The sequence below is a fragment of the Melospiza melodia genome, chromosome 20 (assembly GCF_035770615.1).
Source record: "Melospiza melodia melodia isolate bMelMel2 chromosome 20, bMelMel2.pri, whole genome shotgun sequence".
In the NCBI taxonomy this organism is placed as follows: domain Eukaryota; kingdom Metazoa; phylum Chordata; class Aves; order Passeriformes; family Passerellidae; genus Melospiza; species Melospiza melodia.
In genome coordinates this window covers 9,573,453-9,588,553 of record NC_086213.1, presented here as the reverse complement: position 1 = coordinate 9,588,553, position 15,101 = coordinate 9,573,453, and the positions used below count along the sequence as shown (strand labels likewise).

General features: G+C 40.1%; 1 protein-coding gene across 1 annotated transcript in view; it reads right to left on the bottom strand.

The window, feature by feature from the left end:
* Positions 1-466: 466 nt before the first annotated feature.
* Positions 467-15,101, bottom strand: part of GALNT9 (polypeptide N-acetylgalactosaminyltransferase 9) — a 129,626-nt gene continuing 114,991 nt past the window's right edge. Inside the window, exons 8-11 of the mRNA XM_063172929.1 lie at positions 13,975-14,112; positions 11,582-11,677; positions 4,498-4,665; positions 467-3,819 (exon numbers count right to left, since the gene is read on the bottom strand). Coding sequence (XP_063028999.1) covers positions 3,673-3,819; positions 4,498-4,665; positions 11,582-11,677; positions 13,975-14,112 — 549 coding nt within the window. The 3' untranslated portion in view covers positions 467-3,672. The remainder of the gene's footprint in view (positions 3,820-4,497; positions 4,666-11,581; positions 11,678-13,974; positions 14,113-15,101) is intronic.

The window sequence follows — 15,101 nt, the reverse complement described above, 5'->3', positions numbered from 1 at the left end:
AGTAAGGCTAGAGGATAGCTCTGGCTGAGGAACAAATAGATTCAACCAAACCAAAATTAAATTCAGCTTGGAAAATAGTCTATAGCTCTCAAAAAAGAAAGGGCTTTTATTACCTTAGGACTCAAACTCATTTTTAGGGACTCTAATATGCTCAGAAAATAATATTTTTCCTGGTTTGGCTTTCACAACAGTGTCCTAGACTTTCTTACTGGTGTGCTGGTCTTTCTTACCTTCTATTCTTTTGTCCTATGACCTAGTATTTAGCTCCATAATCCCCTAAATCAAACAAAATAGCATAGAAAGCCTTTGATCTGAATTTTCTCCACAAGGTATTTACACTACATTGAATACTTTTCATGAGATCTAGAATGCTGCACTGTGGGAAACACGACTGAAAATTTGAACACCGTTAAGCAGGATTTCAGATTATACTAAGGGGTGAAATACTGACAAAAGAACCATAGACTTTGGTTAAAACAGATAATACTCAAGGCTTTTTTTATTATTATTCCTTTGACGAGAGAATATTTAAGACTCTCTCACATGCAGAGTCACCATGTTAGTACCACAGCCAAAGCAGTGGTTCATACAGATAAAGAATAAAGTAAAATTAATCCAACAGATGTGTTTTGCAAATATAAGAAATTGTTCCAGCAAGTCTTAAAAAAATGACAATCACATAAAATACCAACTCCACCTTTTAAGAGTTATTTGATTTCTTTTATGTTACTATGTAAATCTCAAAGCCATTTATCTACCACAAAAACCTGTTTTCCTTCTTGTACCCTAAGTCTGGTTCTTGCAAGCCTCCTGCAGCTGGTGGCCTTGGCACTCAAACCTGCCAGGACTGACCACTCTCAGACAGTGTGGCCACAGTCAAATGCCCGGAGGGGCAAAATTCCAAGAAACCCAATTCTCTTTGATCATGGTGGTGTCAGATGAAGGTTTGACATCTCTGCCAGTAAACACAGATCTATCTGGTCCTCTCAGCTTCAAAGCTCCTAAACTGCCTATGCCAGATTTGTTTCAGGAGCATAGATTTAAACTTTAAATTCCTCTAAATATTCAGTTTTCCTTTTTCATTTACCCAGGGTTTGAAAGTCTTGCTGCCCCACTAAGGGGCTAACCAAGGATCAAATGTAGATTGCTAATTCAAGACAAGGAAAAATAAAAGGGAAAAAGAAAACACATGACATATTTGCTTCTGTTCAGTACTGCAACTTCATACTCTAATAGGTCACACTGATATATAATTAATTTCCACTTCCTGCCATGTTCATATAAAACAGTTAGCACTTACTCACTGGAAAGACTAAAAATGGGTGTGAATGTCCTGTTACTCCCCCAAAATCTCACCTGGTGAAACCACCTTTTCCTTCTTTTGCTTTCTCACCTCCCTCAAGGAGTAAAACTCCATCAGAGCAAACAAAAGGAGAATAAAGCTTTCATACACTTTAAAAGGTGGAAATTGTATTTGGAGAGAAGATGAAAACTCACTTACAAACTCACTCCTGTACAAAGCCTTCAACATCTGCTGCATAGATGGTAAATATAATTTTAAATTGTCTGATAGCTTAACATAAGGAGGTTAAATGCAGGGCAGCTGTTCCCAGTCTCTATTTAGCCTGAAGTTTCCTACCTGTTTTGGACCTGCAGGAAGGCTTGAATACTGAGATTGTCCGTGATTTTATACAGTATTGCTTGATTTATTAAAGATGCTACTCTCCCTGCAGGTCTTATTACACTTTCCAAAAGGTTGTGTTCAACTTACCACAAACACAGAATTTTAAGTATTTTTGTACCTAGAATCTCACCCAGAATTACTCTTTTGTATATGCTCACGTGTAACCTGGTCCATGAGACATGAATAAAGATCAGCAATTAGCCACAAGTAAACTCCAGGAGAATTGGCTTGGTATTGCATCTTGCACACTCTATTTCAAGAATAAAATTGGGGCAAAACATAGTGATATGCTTTCTAGATACTAACCAAGACTTGACAAGACCTGATGGATTTTGCATGTTAAAAGTAAAAATTTTATTACATATCATGCCCTTGGAAAATTAACTTTGTTTCCATTAAATTTTGTTCAGCATGCCTTGAAATAGGAATGGCAAAAGTTATTCAAGGAACAGATCACCAAGATTCACAGTACCACAGTGACTGCAATTATCTATTTCTCTGGCTCAGTAAAACAAAACAATTTTTTTTTTTAAACTATAAAATATTAAACTGTGAAATTAACAGATACCATCTCTGTCTCTCCTTCAGTATGACTGAAATCATCTGTACAGAAAAGCTGCGTGCCACGGACCCACATCCAAAACCTGCTGATGACAGTGCTCATTAATATTGACAGCTTTTTGGAAAAAACCTTGTCACTGCTCTGTCCATATGCACTGACCCTGCATGAACCACTGGATACATTATTAAATTCAGGTTTACAAAGATGCTGCCAATGGGTCAGCTAGAGTAAAATATTTATATTTCAGAGTAACAGTATTTATATATGCTCCCTACCTCTTGCTCTAATTTGCCTTCTTATCACTAGGCTTGTGTTTGTTTTTCAAATGCTGAAAAGACTTTGTTGGTTTATTCAGGAAATTTGTCTAGACAGTGCTCACACAGCATATTTGCTCACATTTGACATTTTCACAGGATGGGAAACAAAATGGAAGATCCAAGTTTTTAAGCTCCACAGATGGCACCTAAGCCAGTCAACTTATTTCCAGAATAAGGAGGATTTGGAGTATTCTTGTTCCAGGCAGTCTCCGGAACAACACAACAGTGACCTGCAGGACAGGACACACACTCAGGGCTTTGGGGCCAGCTGAGGCCTCCTGAAATCCATCCATCCACCAGGACATTTACTGCCTCAGAACAGCCAAATATCCAAGTGCTAAACTGTGATGTCTCTACAGCCAACAAATGTAAAATGTGGCAATATAACGGAGCATGTGGCTATTTTACCTATTCAACATTTATCTGTGTCTAACTAGAAGAGGTCTCTAAAATGCTGCTGTCCAGCAGCTCAAAGGTTGAGAACCACCTGTAAACATTTGCAGAACAGTCTCTTTCTAGAAACAGAGACTCCTAAACAATCAACCTTGAAATGTATCATATATTATAATATATTTCCAATGTTATTTACAGATCTTCTTGTTTAGTAACAACGAACCAGACATGCTGAAAAGGTAGGATTTTTCCAGTCCTCTTTTATACGAAGTACAATAAAAAAGGCACATAATTATTCACCGTAGGAGTTGTGCACCAGTCCAAAACTTAAAGCTAAAAAGCTACCCATCAGAGAACTCTCTTTATGAGGCAGTAGTGGGATGTCTCCTTTGAACTCAGCATAGAAAGATCTGTCAATTCCTCTAGGAGAGCTTAAGGAATCCACTTTCTGTTGTGTTCTGGTCTTCACAAGATTTCCAAATCAACAGAAAACTCTCGTTAAGTTTCCCACATCGTCTGCTGAAGCAAGGAAAAGTCAAACAGGGCATGTGTGTGTCTGCTTTCCTTTTTCTACTTTCTTTCCTTGGAATGCCCAACGATGGAGGACTCTTGAGAGCCAAGACCTGTTCAAACTAATTTGCTTTAAGACAAATGCCTCGGGAGATATGGCACACTGAGCAATGGACAGCAGCAGGAGAGGCAGCTCAGCCCCACAGTCAGTGCCTCCCATGCTTGATCCAGTTTCTAATCATCCATTTCTGCCCCGAGCACCTTTGTACGACCAATCTGAGCCCAAAATTTGCATCCTTTGACATTTCCACTTCTAGACAACGGCCTGTGTCTCTGCTGATGATTGGACCATTCTAGAAAAAAAAAAAAGGTGGGAAAAAAAGGATTGAGGAAGGAACACACAAGATGAACAGACTAGAAAAAACAGTGCTAGATCTGTAAATCCTTAAAAAACATTATAAAATGTATTTCTATATATATATATCAAGTGATATATTGCCCAGAAAGTTCTAGAAATTCCTAGGAAAAGCTAGTTAATACATAAAAAGCACCACAACAATTCCTTGATAATTGTACATTTAGGAATTGCTGGGAAAATCCCCCCAAATCACTAGAAAATCTCTAAAAAGCACTAGTGAATCCCTACAGAGCCCAAGAAACAGGAAATCCCAGAGACTGTAATAATGCTTTTGAAAGTCTTAAAAATGAAGATTCTAGATCTTTAAAAATGCCTATAGAGGCGCTAGAAAAATTCTAGAAAAGTTCTGAATGCAAAAAACAATTACAAGCACATTCTTGACAATCAGGACGGAAATTGAGAATACTCCAAAACAGGATAAGCAAAAATTCCTAGAAATCATACCCCCAAATTTATATTAATAATGAAAGAATATTCCTGGGTAGCACATGATCTATGGAAAACATATCTGACTATTTCTAAAAAGTACTGGGGGGAATTCCTGGTATAGCCCTCCAAAGACCTCCTTGGCATCATCCGTCTCTAATTCAAGGCTTCCTCATCTCTTCCTTACCTGTGTGAAATCCCAGAACCTCTGTGCTGGCCTCAGGACATCTTCACACTTTTTGAGGGTGGGTGTCCTGCCCTTGCCATCATCCACCAGGCATTTGGAGTCGGGCAGGAAGGCGGTGGAGCCCAGGGGCCCCAGCTGCAGGACACCTTCCGAGCTGTAGCGGACGAGCTGGGGGAGAAAGGAGAGTTCTGAGCTGCTGAGGAGCCCTGGGTCCTGCTGCACATTGGGTCTGGGGCATGCTGCTCAAGGGCAAATCTTGGCAACGTTGGTAAAACAGGGCACAACTTTCCCTTTTCACACACTTCTGCTCCCCACCACTCTGCACACTGGGTCTGCTACATCCTGCTCAAGGGCAAATCTTGGCAATGTTGGTAAAACACAGAACACGACATCCCCTTCTCCCACACTTCTGCTCCCCACCACTCTGCACATTGGTTCTGGCACATGCTGCTCAAGGGCAAATCTCGGTAATGTTGGTAAAACACAGAACACGACATTCCCTTCTCCCACACTTCTGCTCCCCACCACTCTGCACATTGGTTCTGGCACATGCTGCTCAAGGGCAAATCTTGGCAATGTTGGTAAAACATAGAACACAACATTCCCTTCTCCCATACTCCTACTCCCCACCACTCTGCACATTGGTTCTGGCACATGTTGCTCAAGGGCAAATCTTGGCAATGTTGGTATAAACTAGAGCACAACATCCCCTTCTCCCACACTTCTGCTCCCCACCACTCTGCACACTGGGTCTGCTACATCCTGCTCAAGGGCAAATCTTGGCAATGTTGGTAAAACACAGAACACGACATTCCCTTCTCCCATACTCCTACTCCCCACCACTCTGCACATTGGTTCTGGCACATGCTGCTCAAGGGCAAATCTCGGTATAGTTGGTATAAATTAGAGCACAACATCCCCTTCTCCCACACTTCTGCTCCCCACCACTCCCCACCCACTATGTCACTGCAAAAAGGGCAATCAAGGAAGTGAAGTAATCAATATGCAAATCCTGCCCACTCAGCAGGAGTTGATTTAACAAGGACACGATGTCAATTTTGTCGTGCAGTTTGTTCTTAAGAGCTCTGTTAGAGGCTATTGATAGCAACAAGTCTAATTAGTTTTTGTAAATAAACATTACTGAAAAAAATCCAGCCATGCAACCCGTATCCAAAAATATGAGAGGAAAAAAAGAAACCATGAGGGAAATGGCAGCAAATTTGCTAACATATGCTTCAGGCCTACATAATAAAGAATGACACTCTGGTATTTCAGTTTTCTGTAAAGCACATTAAAGCAAAAATGCACGATGCTAATTTGGCAGCAGGCCAATACATCAAATCAGACTTATCTACTTCTCACTTCTGTGCTTAAACCCAGAGTCATTAAACCACCATAATATTTTGCCCTTCCTACTCTGAAAGTGCAACAGCCAGGTGCCAAAAGACTGCAGAGTGGAGTCAGCTACGTGGCTGGTGTGCTGTCAGTCTGGATGCTGCAGGGTGAGGATCTGAGCCACCAAAGAAATGCAATTACCACCCAGGAAATTCACTGCCTGTCTGCTCCTATTGCTGTTATATGGCTGAAATTACTTAACAAGAAAGGGAAGGAAGGTCAGAAGTGCCTGCCATTTATTGGATGCCACTGACCAGTGTGTGAGATATCATTAAGAATCAATCAAAAAAACTCAAATTAGAGTCTGGCTTTCTACTGCCATCCTTATTAACCTCAGAAGAATCATGCTGTGAATAATCATTTCTTGCTGGTGGTAAAAAGAGCATGGTCTACTTGCTCCCAGACCAGATGCTCTTTGACATAGTATGTGTTCATTTTCCCACCTGCCTCTTCTGCTCAGAGCAGCCATGTGAAGCACAGAGGTAGAAGAGAGCCTACATCAGAGAGATAACCACATGAGGATGCTCTGGCTATGAACAGTGCCTTTGTCATGGCACAGTCTGGACACACTTCATCAAGTTTTTCCCGCTCTGAGATTAGGAGGGACATATGTAAAATAAGCTCAAGCAAGCAAAATAATTCAAAATATGAAGGGACTGCCAGGTCAGACAAATTAACTTTGTTTTTTCACATAAAAAGGAGCTGTTTAAAAAACTGCAAATCAAACACAACATTTTGTCTTTTACTTTTTTTCTTAAATAGAACCAGACTGTATATTTCACACTTCTATTTAATGGCTTTTCAGCAGAATTCAAATTAACTGCAGGTATGGCTGAAACACTGACCAGAAAATGTATTCATCTTGCAGTCCTTATTATCTCTCTGTAGTCCCAAAATACTGCCCCACAAGCTTGTTGGCTTTGCCTTATGTAGATAATCAGAAGCACTGTTTATAATGGGCTATCTGCTCTGTAGGATAGGACTGATTTTCCTTTTTGAGATGAGCAGCATTTTCTGTACTGGTATTAAAATTGTCTGAAACATTCTTTGTCATCAGAATCTCAGTAGCCAGAGCTCCATGTGCTCTGTGTCACAGTGGCCATGCACTTTGTTATAGAGCAGCCTGTCAGAGCAGAAAGGACCAGTCCTGCTTAGGCTTTAGAAGTGGAAGATACATTAACTCTACTCTAAATTATCTGCAGTATTGAAAGTGGCAGTTTGTGTTACAGCTCAACAGGGTCAGGGATGGCTCCGTGCAGGAGACTCTTATCTGTACAATCTTGAGACAAATGGAACAGCATGGGCCTAATTTCCTGAATCTGCACTTTCTGTCAAGTTTTTATGGCTGTTCCAACAGTCTTGAAAAGTTAGGCTTATTCCACAATAAAACAGAAATAGAAAAAAACCCACCCATAAAGGATTATCTCAGTTCAGACCATATTACATTGGAAAGCTGTAGAGCCTGCTTCTGCAAAATCAGACCAGAAATTAAGGTTCAAGAAACTACTATATGATTAATAACATCTTTCTCCAAAGAATTCCTGTTTTAACTTCCTAGAGACAACATAACTGTGAAAATAAAATAAGCATTAAAATAAGTTGCTTATACTATAGGATAGAAAGCATGAACTGGGATACAGCCAATGAAAATTATACATCCTGTGTCCAAACTTGATCTTAAGTGTCATTAACGCATCCAAAAAGAAATAATTCCTATTTATGTCAGGACTGTGGGCATGATACACAATGGATGTCAAATCCATTCCCAGTGCCAACCAGCCAGAATCAATTACAAAGTTCCCTTTGTTAAGAAATATTAAATCCTATGAATTAAAAAAACCAAAAAATCTGCGCAAGTTTTGATGGCTGAGATCCTTTGATATCTACACACTCCAAATTGCAAGCTGCAGAACAGAAGCACACTTCTATACATCACATTGGGATGGACCTTCACTCAGTTTGTCTCTTTTATCTAGGAAGAGCTGAAGGATTCAAATGACACTGAAGCCAAGTGCTCTATTAAATACTAAAGATCTAATCCAGATACCATCTGCTATACTGATGGCAGATAGGACAGTTTTCCCTTCAACATTCAGAAATCTGGGCAGAATGCAAAAGATGCCAAAGGTTGTTTATCAAAGCCACCATACGTGAATCAAAAATAGTCGGTGCTGCTGCCTATGGAATATGATCCTCCAGGAATATTAATGTGGTAACAAAATGGCAGCTTTAAACTGGAGGATTTGACTCCAAAAATCCTTTCCTGCTAACTTGCAGCCAAGTGAAAAAAGCACCAAATGATTGTAGGTAATTGTTTGTAGGAAACAGTTACTAGGATGGGCCGGGTAGCTTTCCACACTAAATTTAACCTCTCTCTCTCTCTCACTCTTGTTCTCCAGGCAAAAGGAAATCTTTAATGGTTCCTCAGCCCTGCAGTTAAGGCAAGCTGTCAGCTGACACAGGAACTGAAACACTGAGCAATGCAGGAATCCCAAACACCCTACATCTCCAGAATACCTGTCCCCTCAAGGCAAACAGATCACAGCTTATCAAACTTCCATGTTTGCTCCAGAATCCCACCCACCTCTTCCTGCAGGTGGAGAAAGCACCTGTTCATCCACCCTGCTGCCCTGCACACAAATCTGGGCACTCACAGCTCTACCCAGCAAAATGTTAAATACCTGCCTCTAGCAACAGCTTAAGCAGAGCCTTTCATCTCCTCTCACTCTGTTTGTGTAGCTGCAGCCCCAGGGATCCGAGCAGGGAGCTCTCCCTTCCCTCTGGTTGCTCTCAATGCAGAGGGAGTTCTCTCTCACAGCTGCAGAGCCTCCCCTGTCTCTGCTGTGAAAGGGAAGGGAGGAGGGTGGCCAAGGGGGCTGTTCAGCCTGGCCCTTCTATCCCAAGATGATATTTCATTATGTTCTCCTCTCCTTCACATACCATATAATCAGCTCCACATCACAGCATTCAAGGCAGGCTCTGAGACAGTGAGTATTTCCACTGGGGTTGTGCAGTGTTCTCAGATGGTTCAAAACCTGCGTGTCCTGTAACCATTCTATGAAGCTTCCAGAACAACATGTTCCACTTTTGGGGGTGTTGTATCTGTCCTCACAATCTCACTTTTTAAAAATTTATTTATTTTACAACAAAAGTGTATAATACCACTGGGCTTTGCAGCTGATTGCACAATGGAAGCCACACACAGATGCAGAGCAGTTCAAGCCTCCAAATATATTTCTTTATTTACAAATCTTCTGTAGCCCTGGACTGTTTCTCCCAGTAGTATTTGCAAAAGTTTTTTTCCTGAAAGCCATTAGACTCAAACTTCAGATCCAATGAACACATATAAAAAGGACACTACTTTGCTGTAAAATAGGTTTTGGAATCGACTCAGACTGATGCAAAGCCTTGTCTGGATATTCTTAGCTGTTAGCTTACAATGACTTAGCTCAAGTCAAACTCATTAAACCAAATTGATGTAAACTCAGGCTAAATGCATTCCAGAGCATCCATAAAAGAGCTTGTCCCTGTTTGAATAAAGAAATTTAAAAGCTGATATCATTACAAAGATGTGATTTATCATGGGGAAAACTGATCTTGAAAATACACATAGGGAAAGGCAGTCACAGTGGAGTGGTTTTATTTTGCCTCTGTAATGCAGGACAACAACATCTAAGGGAAACAGAAAGGTAGGACATAGAGAAAAAGAACATTTTTTCACAGATGAACAGTAATCTTATTCTTAACTCAGCTTTCTTTAAACACCTGCCTGACTTGGGTGGGTTTCAGTGGAACCATGTGTACACTAAAATCACTGGTAATCTGCTTGTCAGAATTGAAGAGTATGAAAAACAAACAGGGCTGTAGCTAAACAGGGAGAGGCTTTCCCGTTGGTAGGACATATGAACAACACTGATAACCCAACTGGGGAAAGGGAGTTCCATATTTATATGAATTTATATTCAGTAGACATGTACTAATAACCCAAATCTCAGCTCAGTAGGGGTATTTTATGTCCTATGCTTGAGATGAAACATGTCAGAAATGGAAAGCTAAATGCAGCAGACAACTATGCTCACCCAGCCTGATTAGAAGAGGGGCTTAAAAAATGTTTATTTAATATATTAAAATGCTTGCTGTCAACACCTTTTGTGCTATGTGCTTGAATATCCTTGATTAGGGTTTGTGCAGCTGTGGTTCTCACACTGAATTAATTTTGTAAATTGTGGTGAGATTATAGAAGTTTTCCAGCTGTGTAATCATTAATTAACTTGGCTGCATTTGAGTGGCTCCAACCCATGCTTGTCTGTGAAATACTCAACTTAGATAAAACATCACTTCTGCCTTCATTTGGTGTTTCTTGCAGAATGAAAACTCTTTTCCTGTTTTTTGTTGGTTTGTTTGTTTTAAAGGGAATAAAAAAAATCACTGTAACTTATGCCCTCATCTATTTTCTTCCTGAAGTCAAAGTCAAAGCCTACTCTGTGAAACAGGAATCATGGACACAAACAAGTAGGTTAAGGACTTAAATTGCAAAATAAATTACAGTCAGAACCATTTATTTCATTACTCTTCTAAGTGCTAGAACACCATGACAGAGATTAGATGTTGCTAAGGGACTTTCAGGAAGGACTTAAATTTGCAACTTTCTGTTCCGATTAGGATGGAGCAGGAGACTGAGCTCTCTCTGAGCGCCTTGACATCTCTAATGAGAGTCTTCTTGAGAAGCTAATTTACATCTATTTAAGCAATGCCATGTTGTTACCTTACTCAAAGGCTGCTCCTTCCACCTCTACTAGGAGAGTGTCAGTCAAATAGTCCATAATGATCCTGCCAAAGGTGGACATTGTGCCAGCAGGAATTACTGTCTGTCTCACTTCACCTCCGTGGTGATGCATGAGCCAGGGCTCCCAATCAATAAATGCATGACTGAGCCTTGGATAATTGTTAAGCCTGATAAGGTCAGAGTTTATTTACACATGAGAATGTTCATTAATATAGTTTTGATTCAGATGCTACTTCAAAAGAAACAAGAATTTCATTTCAGAAAAAGCTCAAGTCCTAGATTTAAATAATATCCAACTTGTATGAGTAAAATCACTATGAAAAGAAGAAATGTCATTTTTAAATCTTCAGACATCTGAAAGAAAATAATAATATGCACAGGGAATGACCAAAAAAAAAAAAAAAAAAAAAGAGAAACCTATTTCAGAAAAGTCTTAGAGGATATTCTTAATTCCCTTTGAAGCTGATGTTAAATATGTGCTTAACTTTTTGCCTACTTGGGGAATCAAATCAGCAGCTTGATAAATAATTTCTGTCTGAGAGCCTGCTGGACCAAGGAACAGTTAAATTAAAGAGGTACCATAAATAAGTCATGTTATAGCAAGAAGAACTGCTCACTCCCACAGACTACCTAAATTAATTAATCTTCAGTGGATCCCTGTTATTTAAACAAGTAATGTGATCCTTCTGTTTTCCTAACTGGCAATTTCAAAGTATGGAATCACAAGCTGGACAACCTTGGAAAAGGCACCTGACAAGACTGGAGCAAAGCCAGACATTTGCCTTTGCAGCTCAGGAATTACACTGCCAAACTCAACCCAAGTACATCCAATTACTCTTTGTTTCTTCTGAATATTCTCTGAGTTCAAGGTTTCTCACTCATGATGGGATTTTCACCCTTTACCTGGGAGGACATTCCATGGCAGGGATAAAGGATGGCTTTGTCATCCTCCTCAGCCCCCTGGTCCAGGCAGTAGCCACTGGCTTTGCTGTTCCGCACCTGGAACCAGATCAGAATGAAAACACTTCAGCTGGAAATTAATCCCCATTTCAGTCCAGCCCAGCTAAATCTCAGCTGTGCTACAGCTCCTGAAAAAACTGCCATGTAAAACTGCTCTCTGAGGGACACATTCTTCTCCTTCAGCTAGGACAGAGTACCAGCAGTGAATCTGCTCCAGGAAAAGACATTATTTGGACAACCTGCTGTCTTTACACACCTTGGGTCAGAGGTACATTTTTGGCAATTACTCAAGGATCAGAACTTCCTAAAATTCACCCAGGCCAAGTTTTGCTCCAAATTGTCAATGTGCAAACATAAATTTTGACCCTGTATGTTGAGAATGGGACTTTACAAACAGGATAGGAGCTACCCAGGATTGGTGTTGGATGTGACATGCTTTTGTTTCTTCCTATTGCTGATATAAAATAAAAAAAAAGTGAAAAATTTTTATCTGAACTAAAAATATAGTACATTGTTATGTAGAGAAGTGACATAAAGCACATTTTATGAAAGGGCACAAGTTCAGAGATCCAAGGAAGTAAAAAATTCCTGTGCTTCCCTAGACAAGAAAAATTTACAAGTCTATAAAAATTAGGATGGAGCTCTTGTGAAAACACTTGCAGCCTTTCTCTTGAGGCTGGAAGCATTACACACATATTTCGAACATAGAAAAACTTTAGAGATATCATAAACAAGAAGTTATTTAGACAGACACCTCAAAAGACTCAACAGGTCAATTTTGGTTTAGACTGTGAAGTACCTGTCTGAGGACCCCCATAATTTAGAAACAGCTGCTGCATAAGGTGTCAGGAAAAAATCAGTATATATTCCTTCATATTACAGTGTACAAGCATAACAGGGAATCCAATTGGATAAGGGGGCCCACCAACAACTAAATTTCAGGAGGTTTATTTTATGGCTTGGGGGCTATAAAGGCTAAAGAAGATGAAGTCAGCTTTATGAGATGGCTTTAAAAAAAGGGGAAGTGAGTCACTAGGAAATATATTTTTACTACTGTTCCAATCTGTCTCACATCTACTCAATACATTTATTTTTCTTGAACCTCACAAAAATCCAGACATCTTTTCCTCCAGGAAAATACCCAGAAGTACTTTACAACAGCTTGATGTCATTAGGATGAAGCCTAAAGACTGAAAGGGACCTAGGCTGGTTTAAAACAGGTAAATACCTTGTGTGACTTTATTCTATTTAAAATGTTAAAGAATTTGATATTTGCGTCACTCAACTTCCTGTTTGACTCAAGAATCTTCTATGTGACAGCTCAAGAGGAACAAAATTTAGCCCAGATTGCTCAGGGTCTGATATAATTGACACAACATTGGCACTTCTGCCAATGTTCTTCACTGTTAATGACCTCCTCAGAGCTGACAGATACCAACAGCTCCTCTTGAATTTACTCAACGTCTTTTCTCAGTTCCTGATGGGGATAGTTATATTAGGATGCAAAGTAATATTATGGAATAAAACTTCCACTTTGTATCAATGTCTCAAGTGCCTGACTTATTTTTGTATGAAGTCAATCAAATTGAAGAGAAAGGAACAGTCTCCATTTAGCTGTCTCGTGGGAAAATACATTGGCTTCAGATTTAATTGCAGCTCATGTAGACAATTATTTGAGCTCTGTTGACCACTGACATTTTCTTTATGATGTCTGCGGCATCTTATTTGGGAAAATGACTGGCTCAAACTTATGTCTCAGTGTTTTAAAATGAGAGCCAAGGAGGTTGTGTGTAATTGTCAGTAAGGATGACTTCACCTGTGCTGCAGCATAGGTCACTGTTGAGAGAGCCATGATACACAGAATATCACCATACAACATCAGAAGGCTTCAACCCAAACAGAGTAACATCAGGTCACTTCAGAAGGCTTCAAACACCTGCCCTTCTTGTTCTTTAGCCCAACCATTTATCCCCTCATGTTGATGCAATGCCCCTGTGTGCCCTCTGTTCCCTTTGGTGGTTGCTCAGTGCCCCTGGCACTCCATGGCTCGTTGTTTCAATGCTCCTCACCTGCTCCTCACAGCTGTGCCCATTGGGGATGGGGCTCAGCCACAGCCCCGCTCCCAATGACCCCAGACTGTGTCCCTACAACCTGCTGCCAAAAGGAACAGGGCTTCTCAGAGCCACACTCCCTAGTGCTGGTTAAAAGGAGGGGAGGGCATTTTTGTCACCACTGCTGTGCTGATGTGTAATTGCTCCGTACATCCTGATAGCCAGCTCTGAAAGCAGAGGAGTGCTCGAGTGCAGCTGTGATGTGTTTCCAAGGACATGCTGTACCTCTCCATAAGTGACTGTGTTATTGTAAACCCTCATCTCAGGGTAGACGTTCTCCAAGTACCACTTAAAGCTCCGGCACTGCAGTCGCTGTCGCAGAGCAATTCGTTCAGAAACATCTCCAAAGTCAACTCCGGGGTTCTGCAAAGCAGAAAACGAATAAAGAAATCTCACTGCACTGGCTTTATGGTTGCTATCTTCACTGAAATCAAACTGGAGTTCATTTTGTGTACCAAGCTGTATTTCCCTCCTTTCCTGCTTTTGTTGTAAGCAGCAGCTCACCAAACAGCTGGTGCTGAGTGCAGACAATAAATATTAATGAAAGCCAGTGGAAAAAGGAGCATAAAGAACAAAAGAAACCCCAAAATAAATCAAAATAATAAGAATACAATAAGAATGTTGTTACTTACAGCAGTTCTAAGTGTTTGCAATCAATCCTGAAGCCTTTGTTTTCAGATTCATTTAGAATTTAGGCAGTAATTCTGATCTAAAATATGGCAGCTTGGTCATGCTTACTCCAGTAAGAGATTTGAGTATTCAGTGAAGTAAATGATGTCAGAACAGATCTGTTAAAACTTCAAAGTGAAGCTGCTCAAAAATCATTAAGCTCCAGTAAGCATTCATATAGACCAGCATTCAGTTTTTACTAGAACTGCAGACTTGAGCCATAGAATGCAGTTAAACTCAAAACCTTTATAATTCTACTTCAGAATTTAATTCACATTTAAATACAAATCCCATGAAAGACACAGGCTGGAAGATTCAAGTTAATATGAACAAAGCCAGCCATTTAGAACTGCTGAGTCCTGAGTTAGAGTCTGTTGATTTAAAGTGTTATAAATCATCACAGTTCAACATTAAGACAGTAAGAGTTACCTCATCCAAAAACCTTTTCTGACACTATATTAATCAAATGGACTGAAACTGGGGAGTTTTGCATGAGATCTCTCTGAAGTGCCTTGTGCTTTTCCTCCAGAAGAATATCTGTACATTTTACAGATTGTTTCTAATGCAGGGTTCCAAGACAGCAGCAAATCTTAGCTCAGGGTTTATTAAGATCCCCAACAGATGCCTGGTTTTCAGGAGAGAATACAAGTGTAATACTGAACAGGTTTTCCTATTTGCCACAT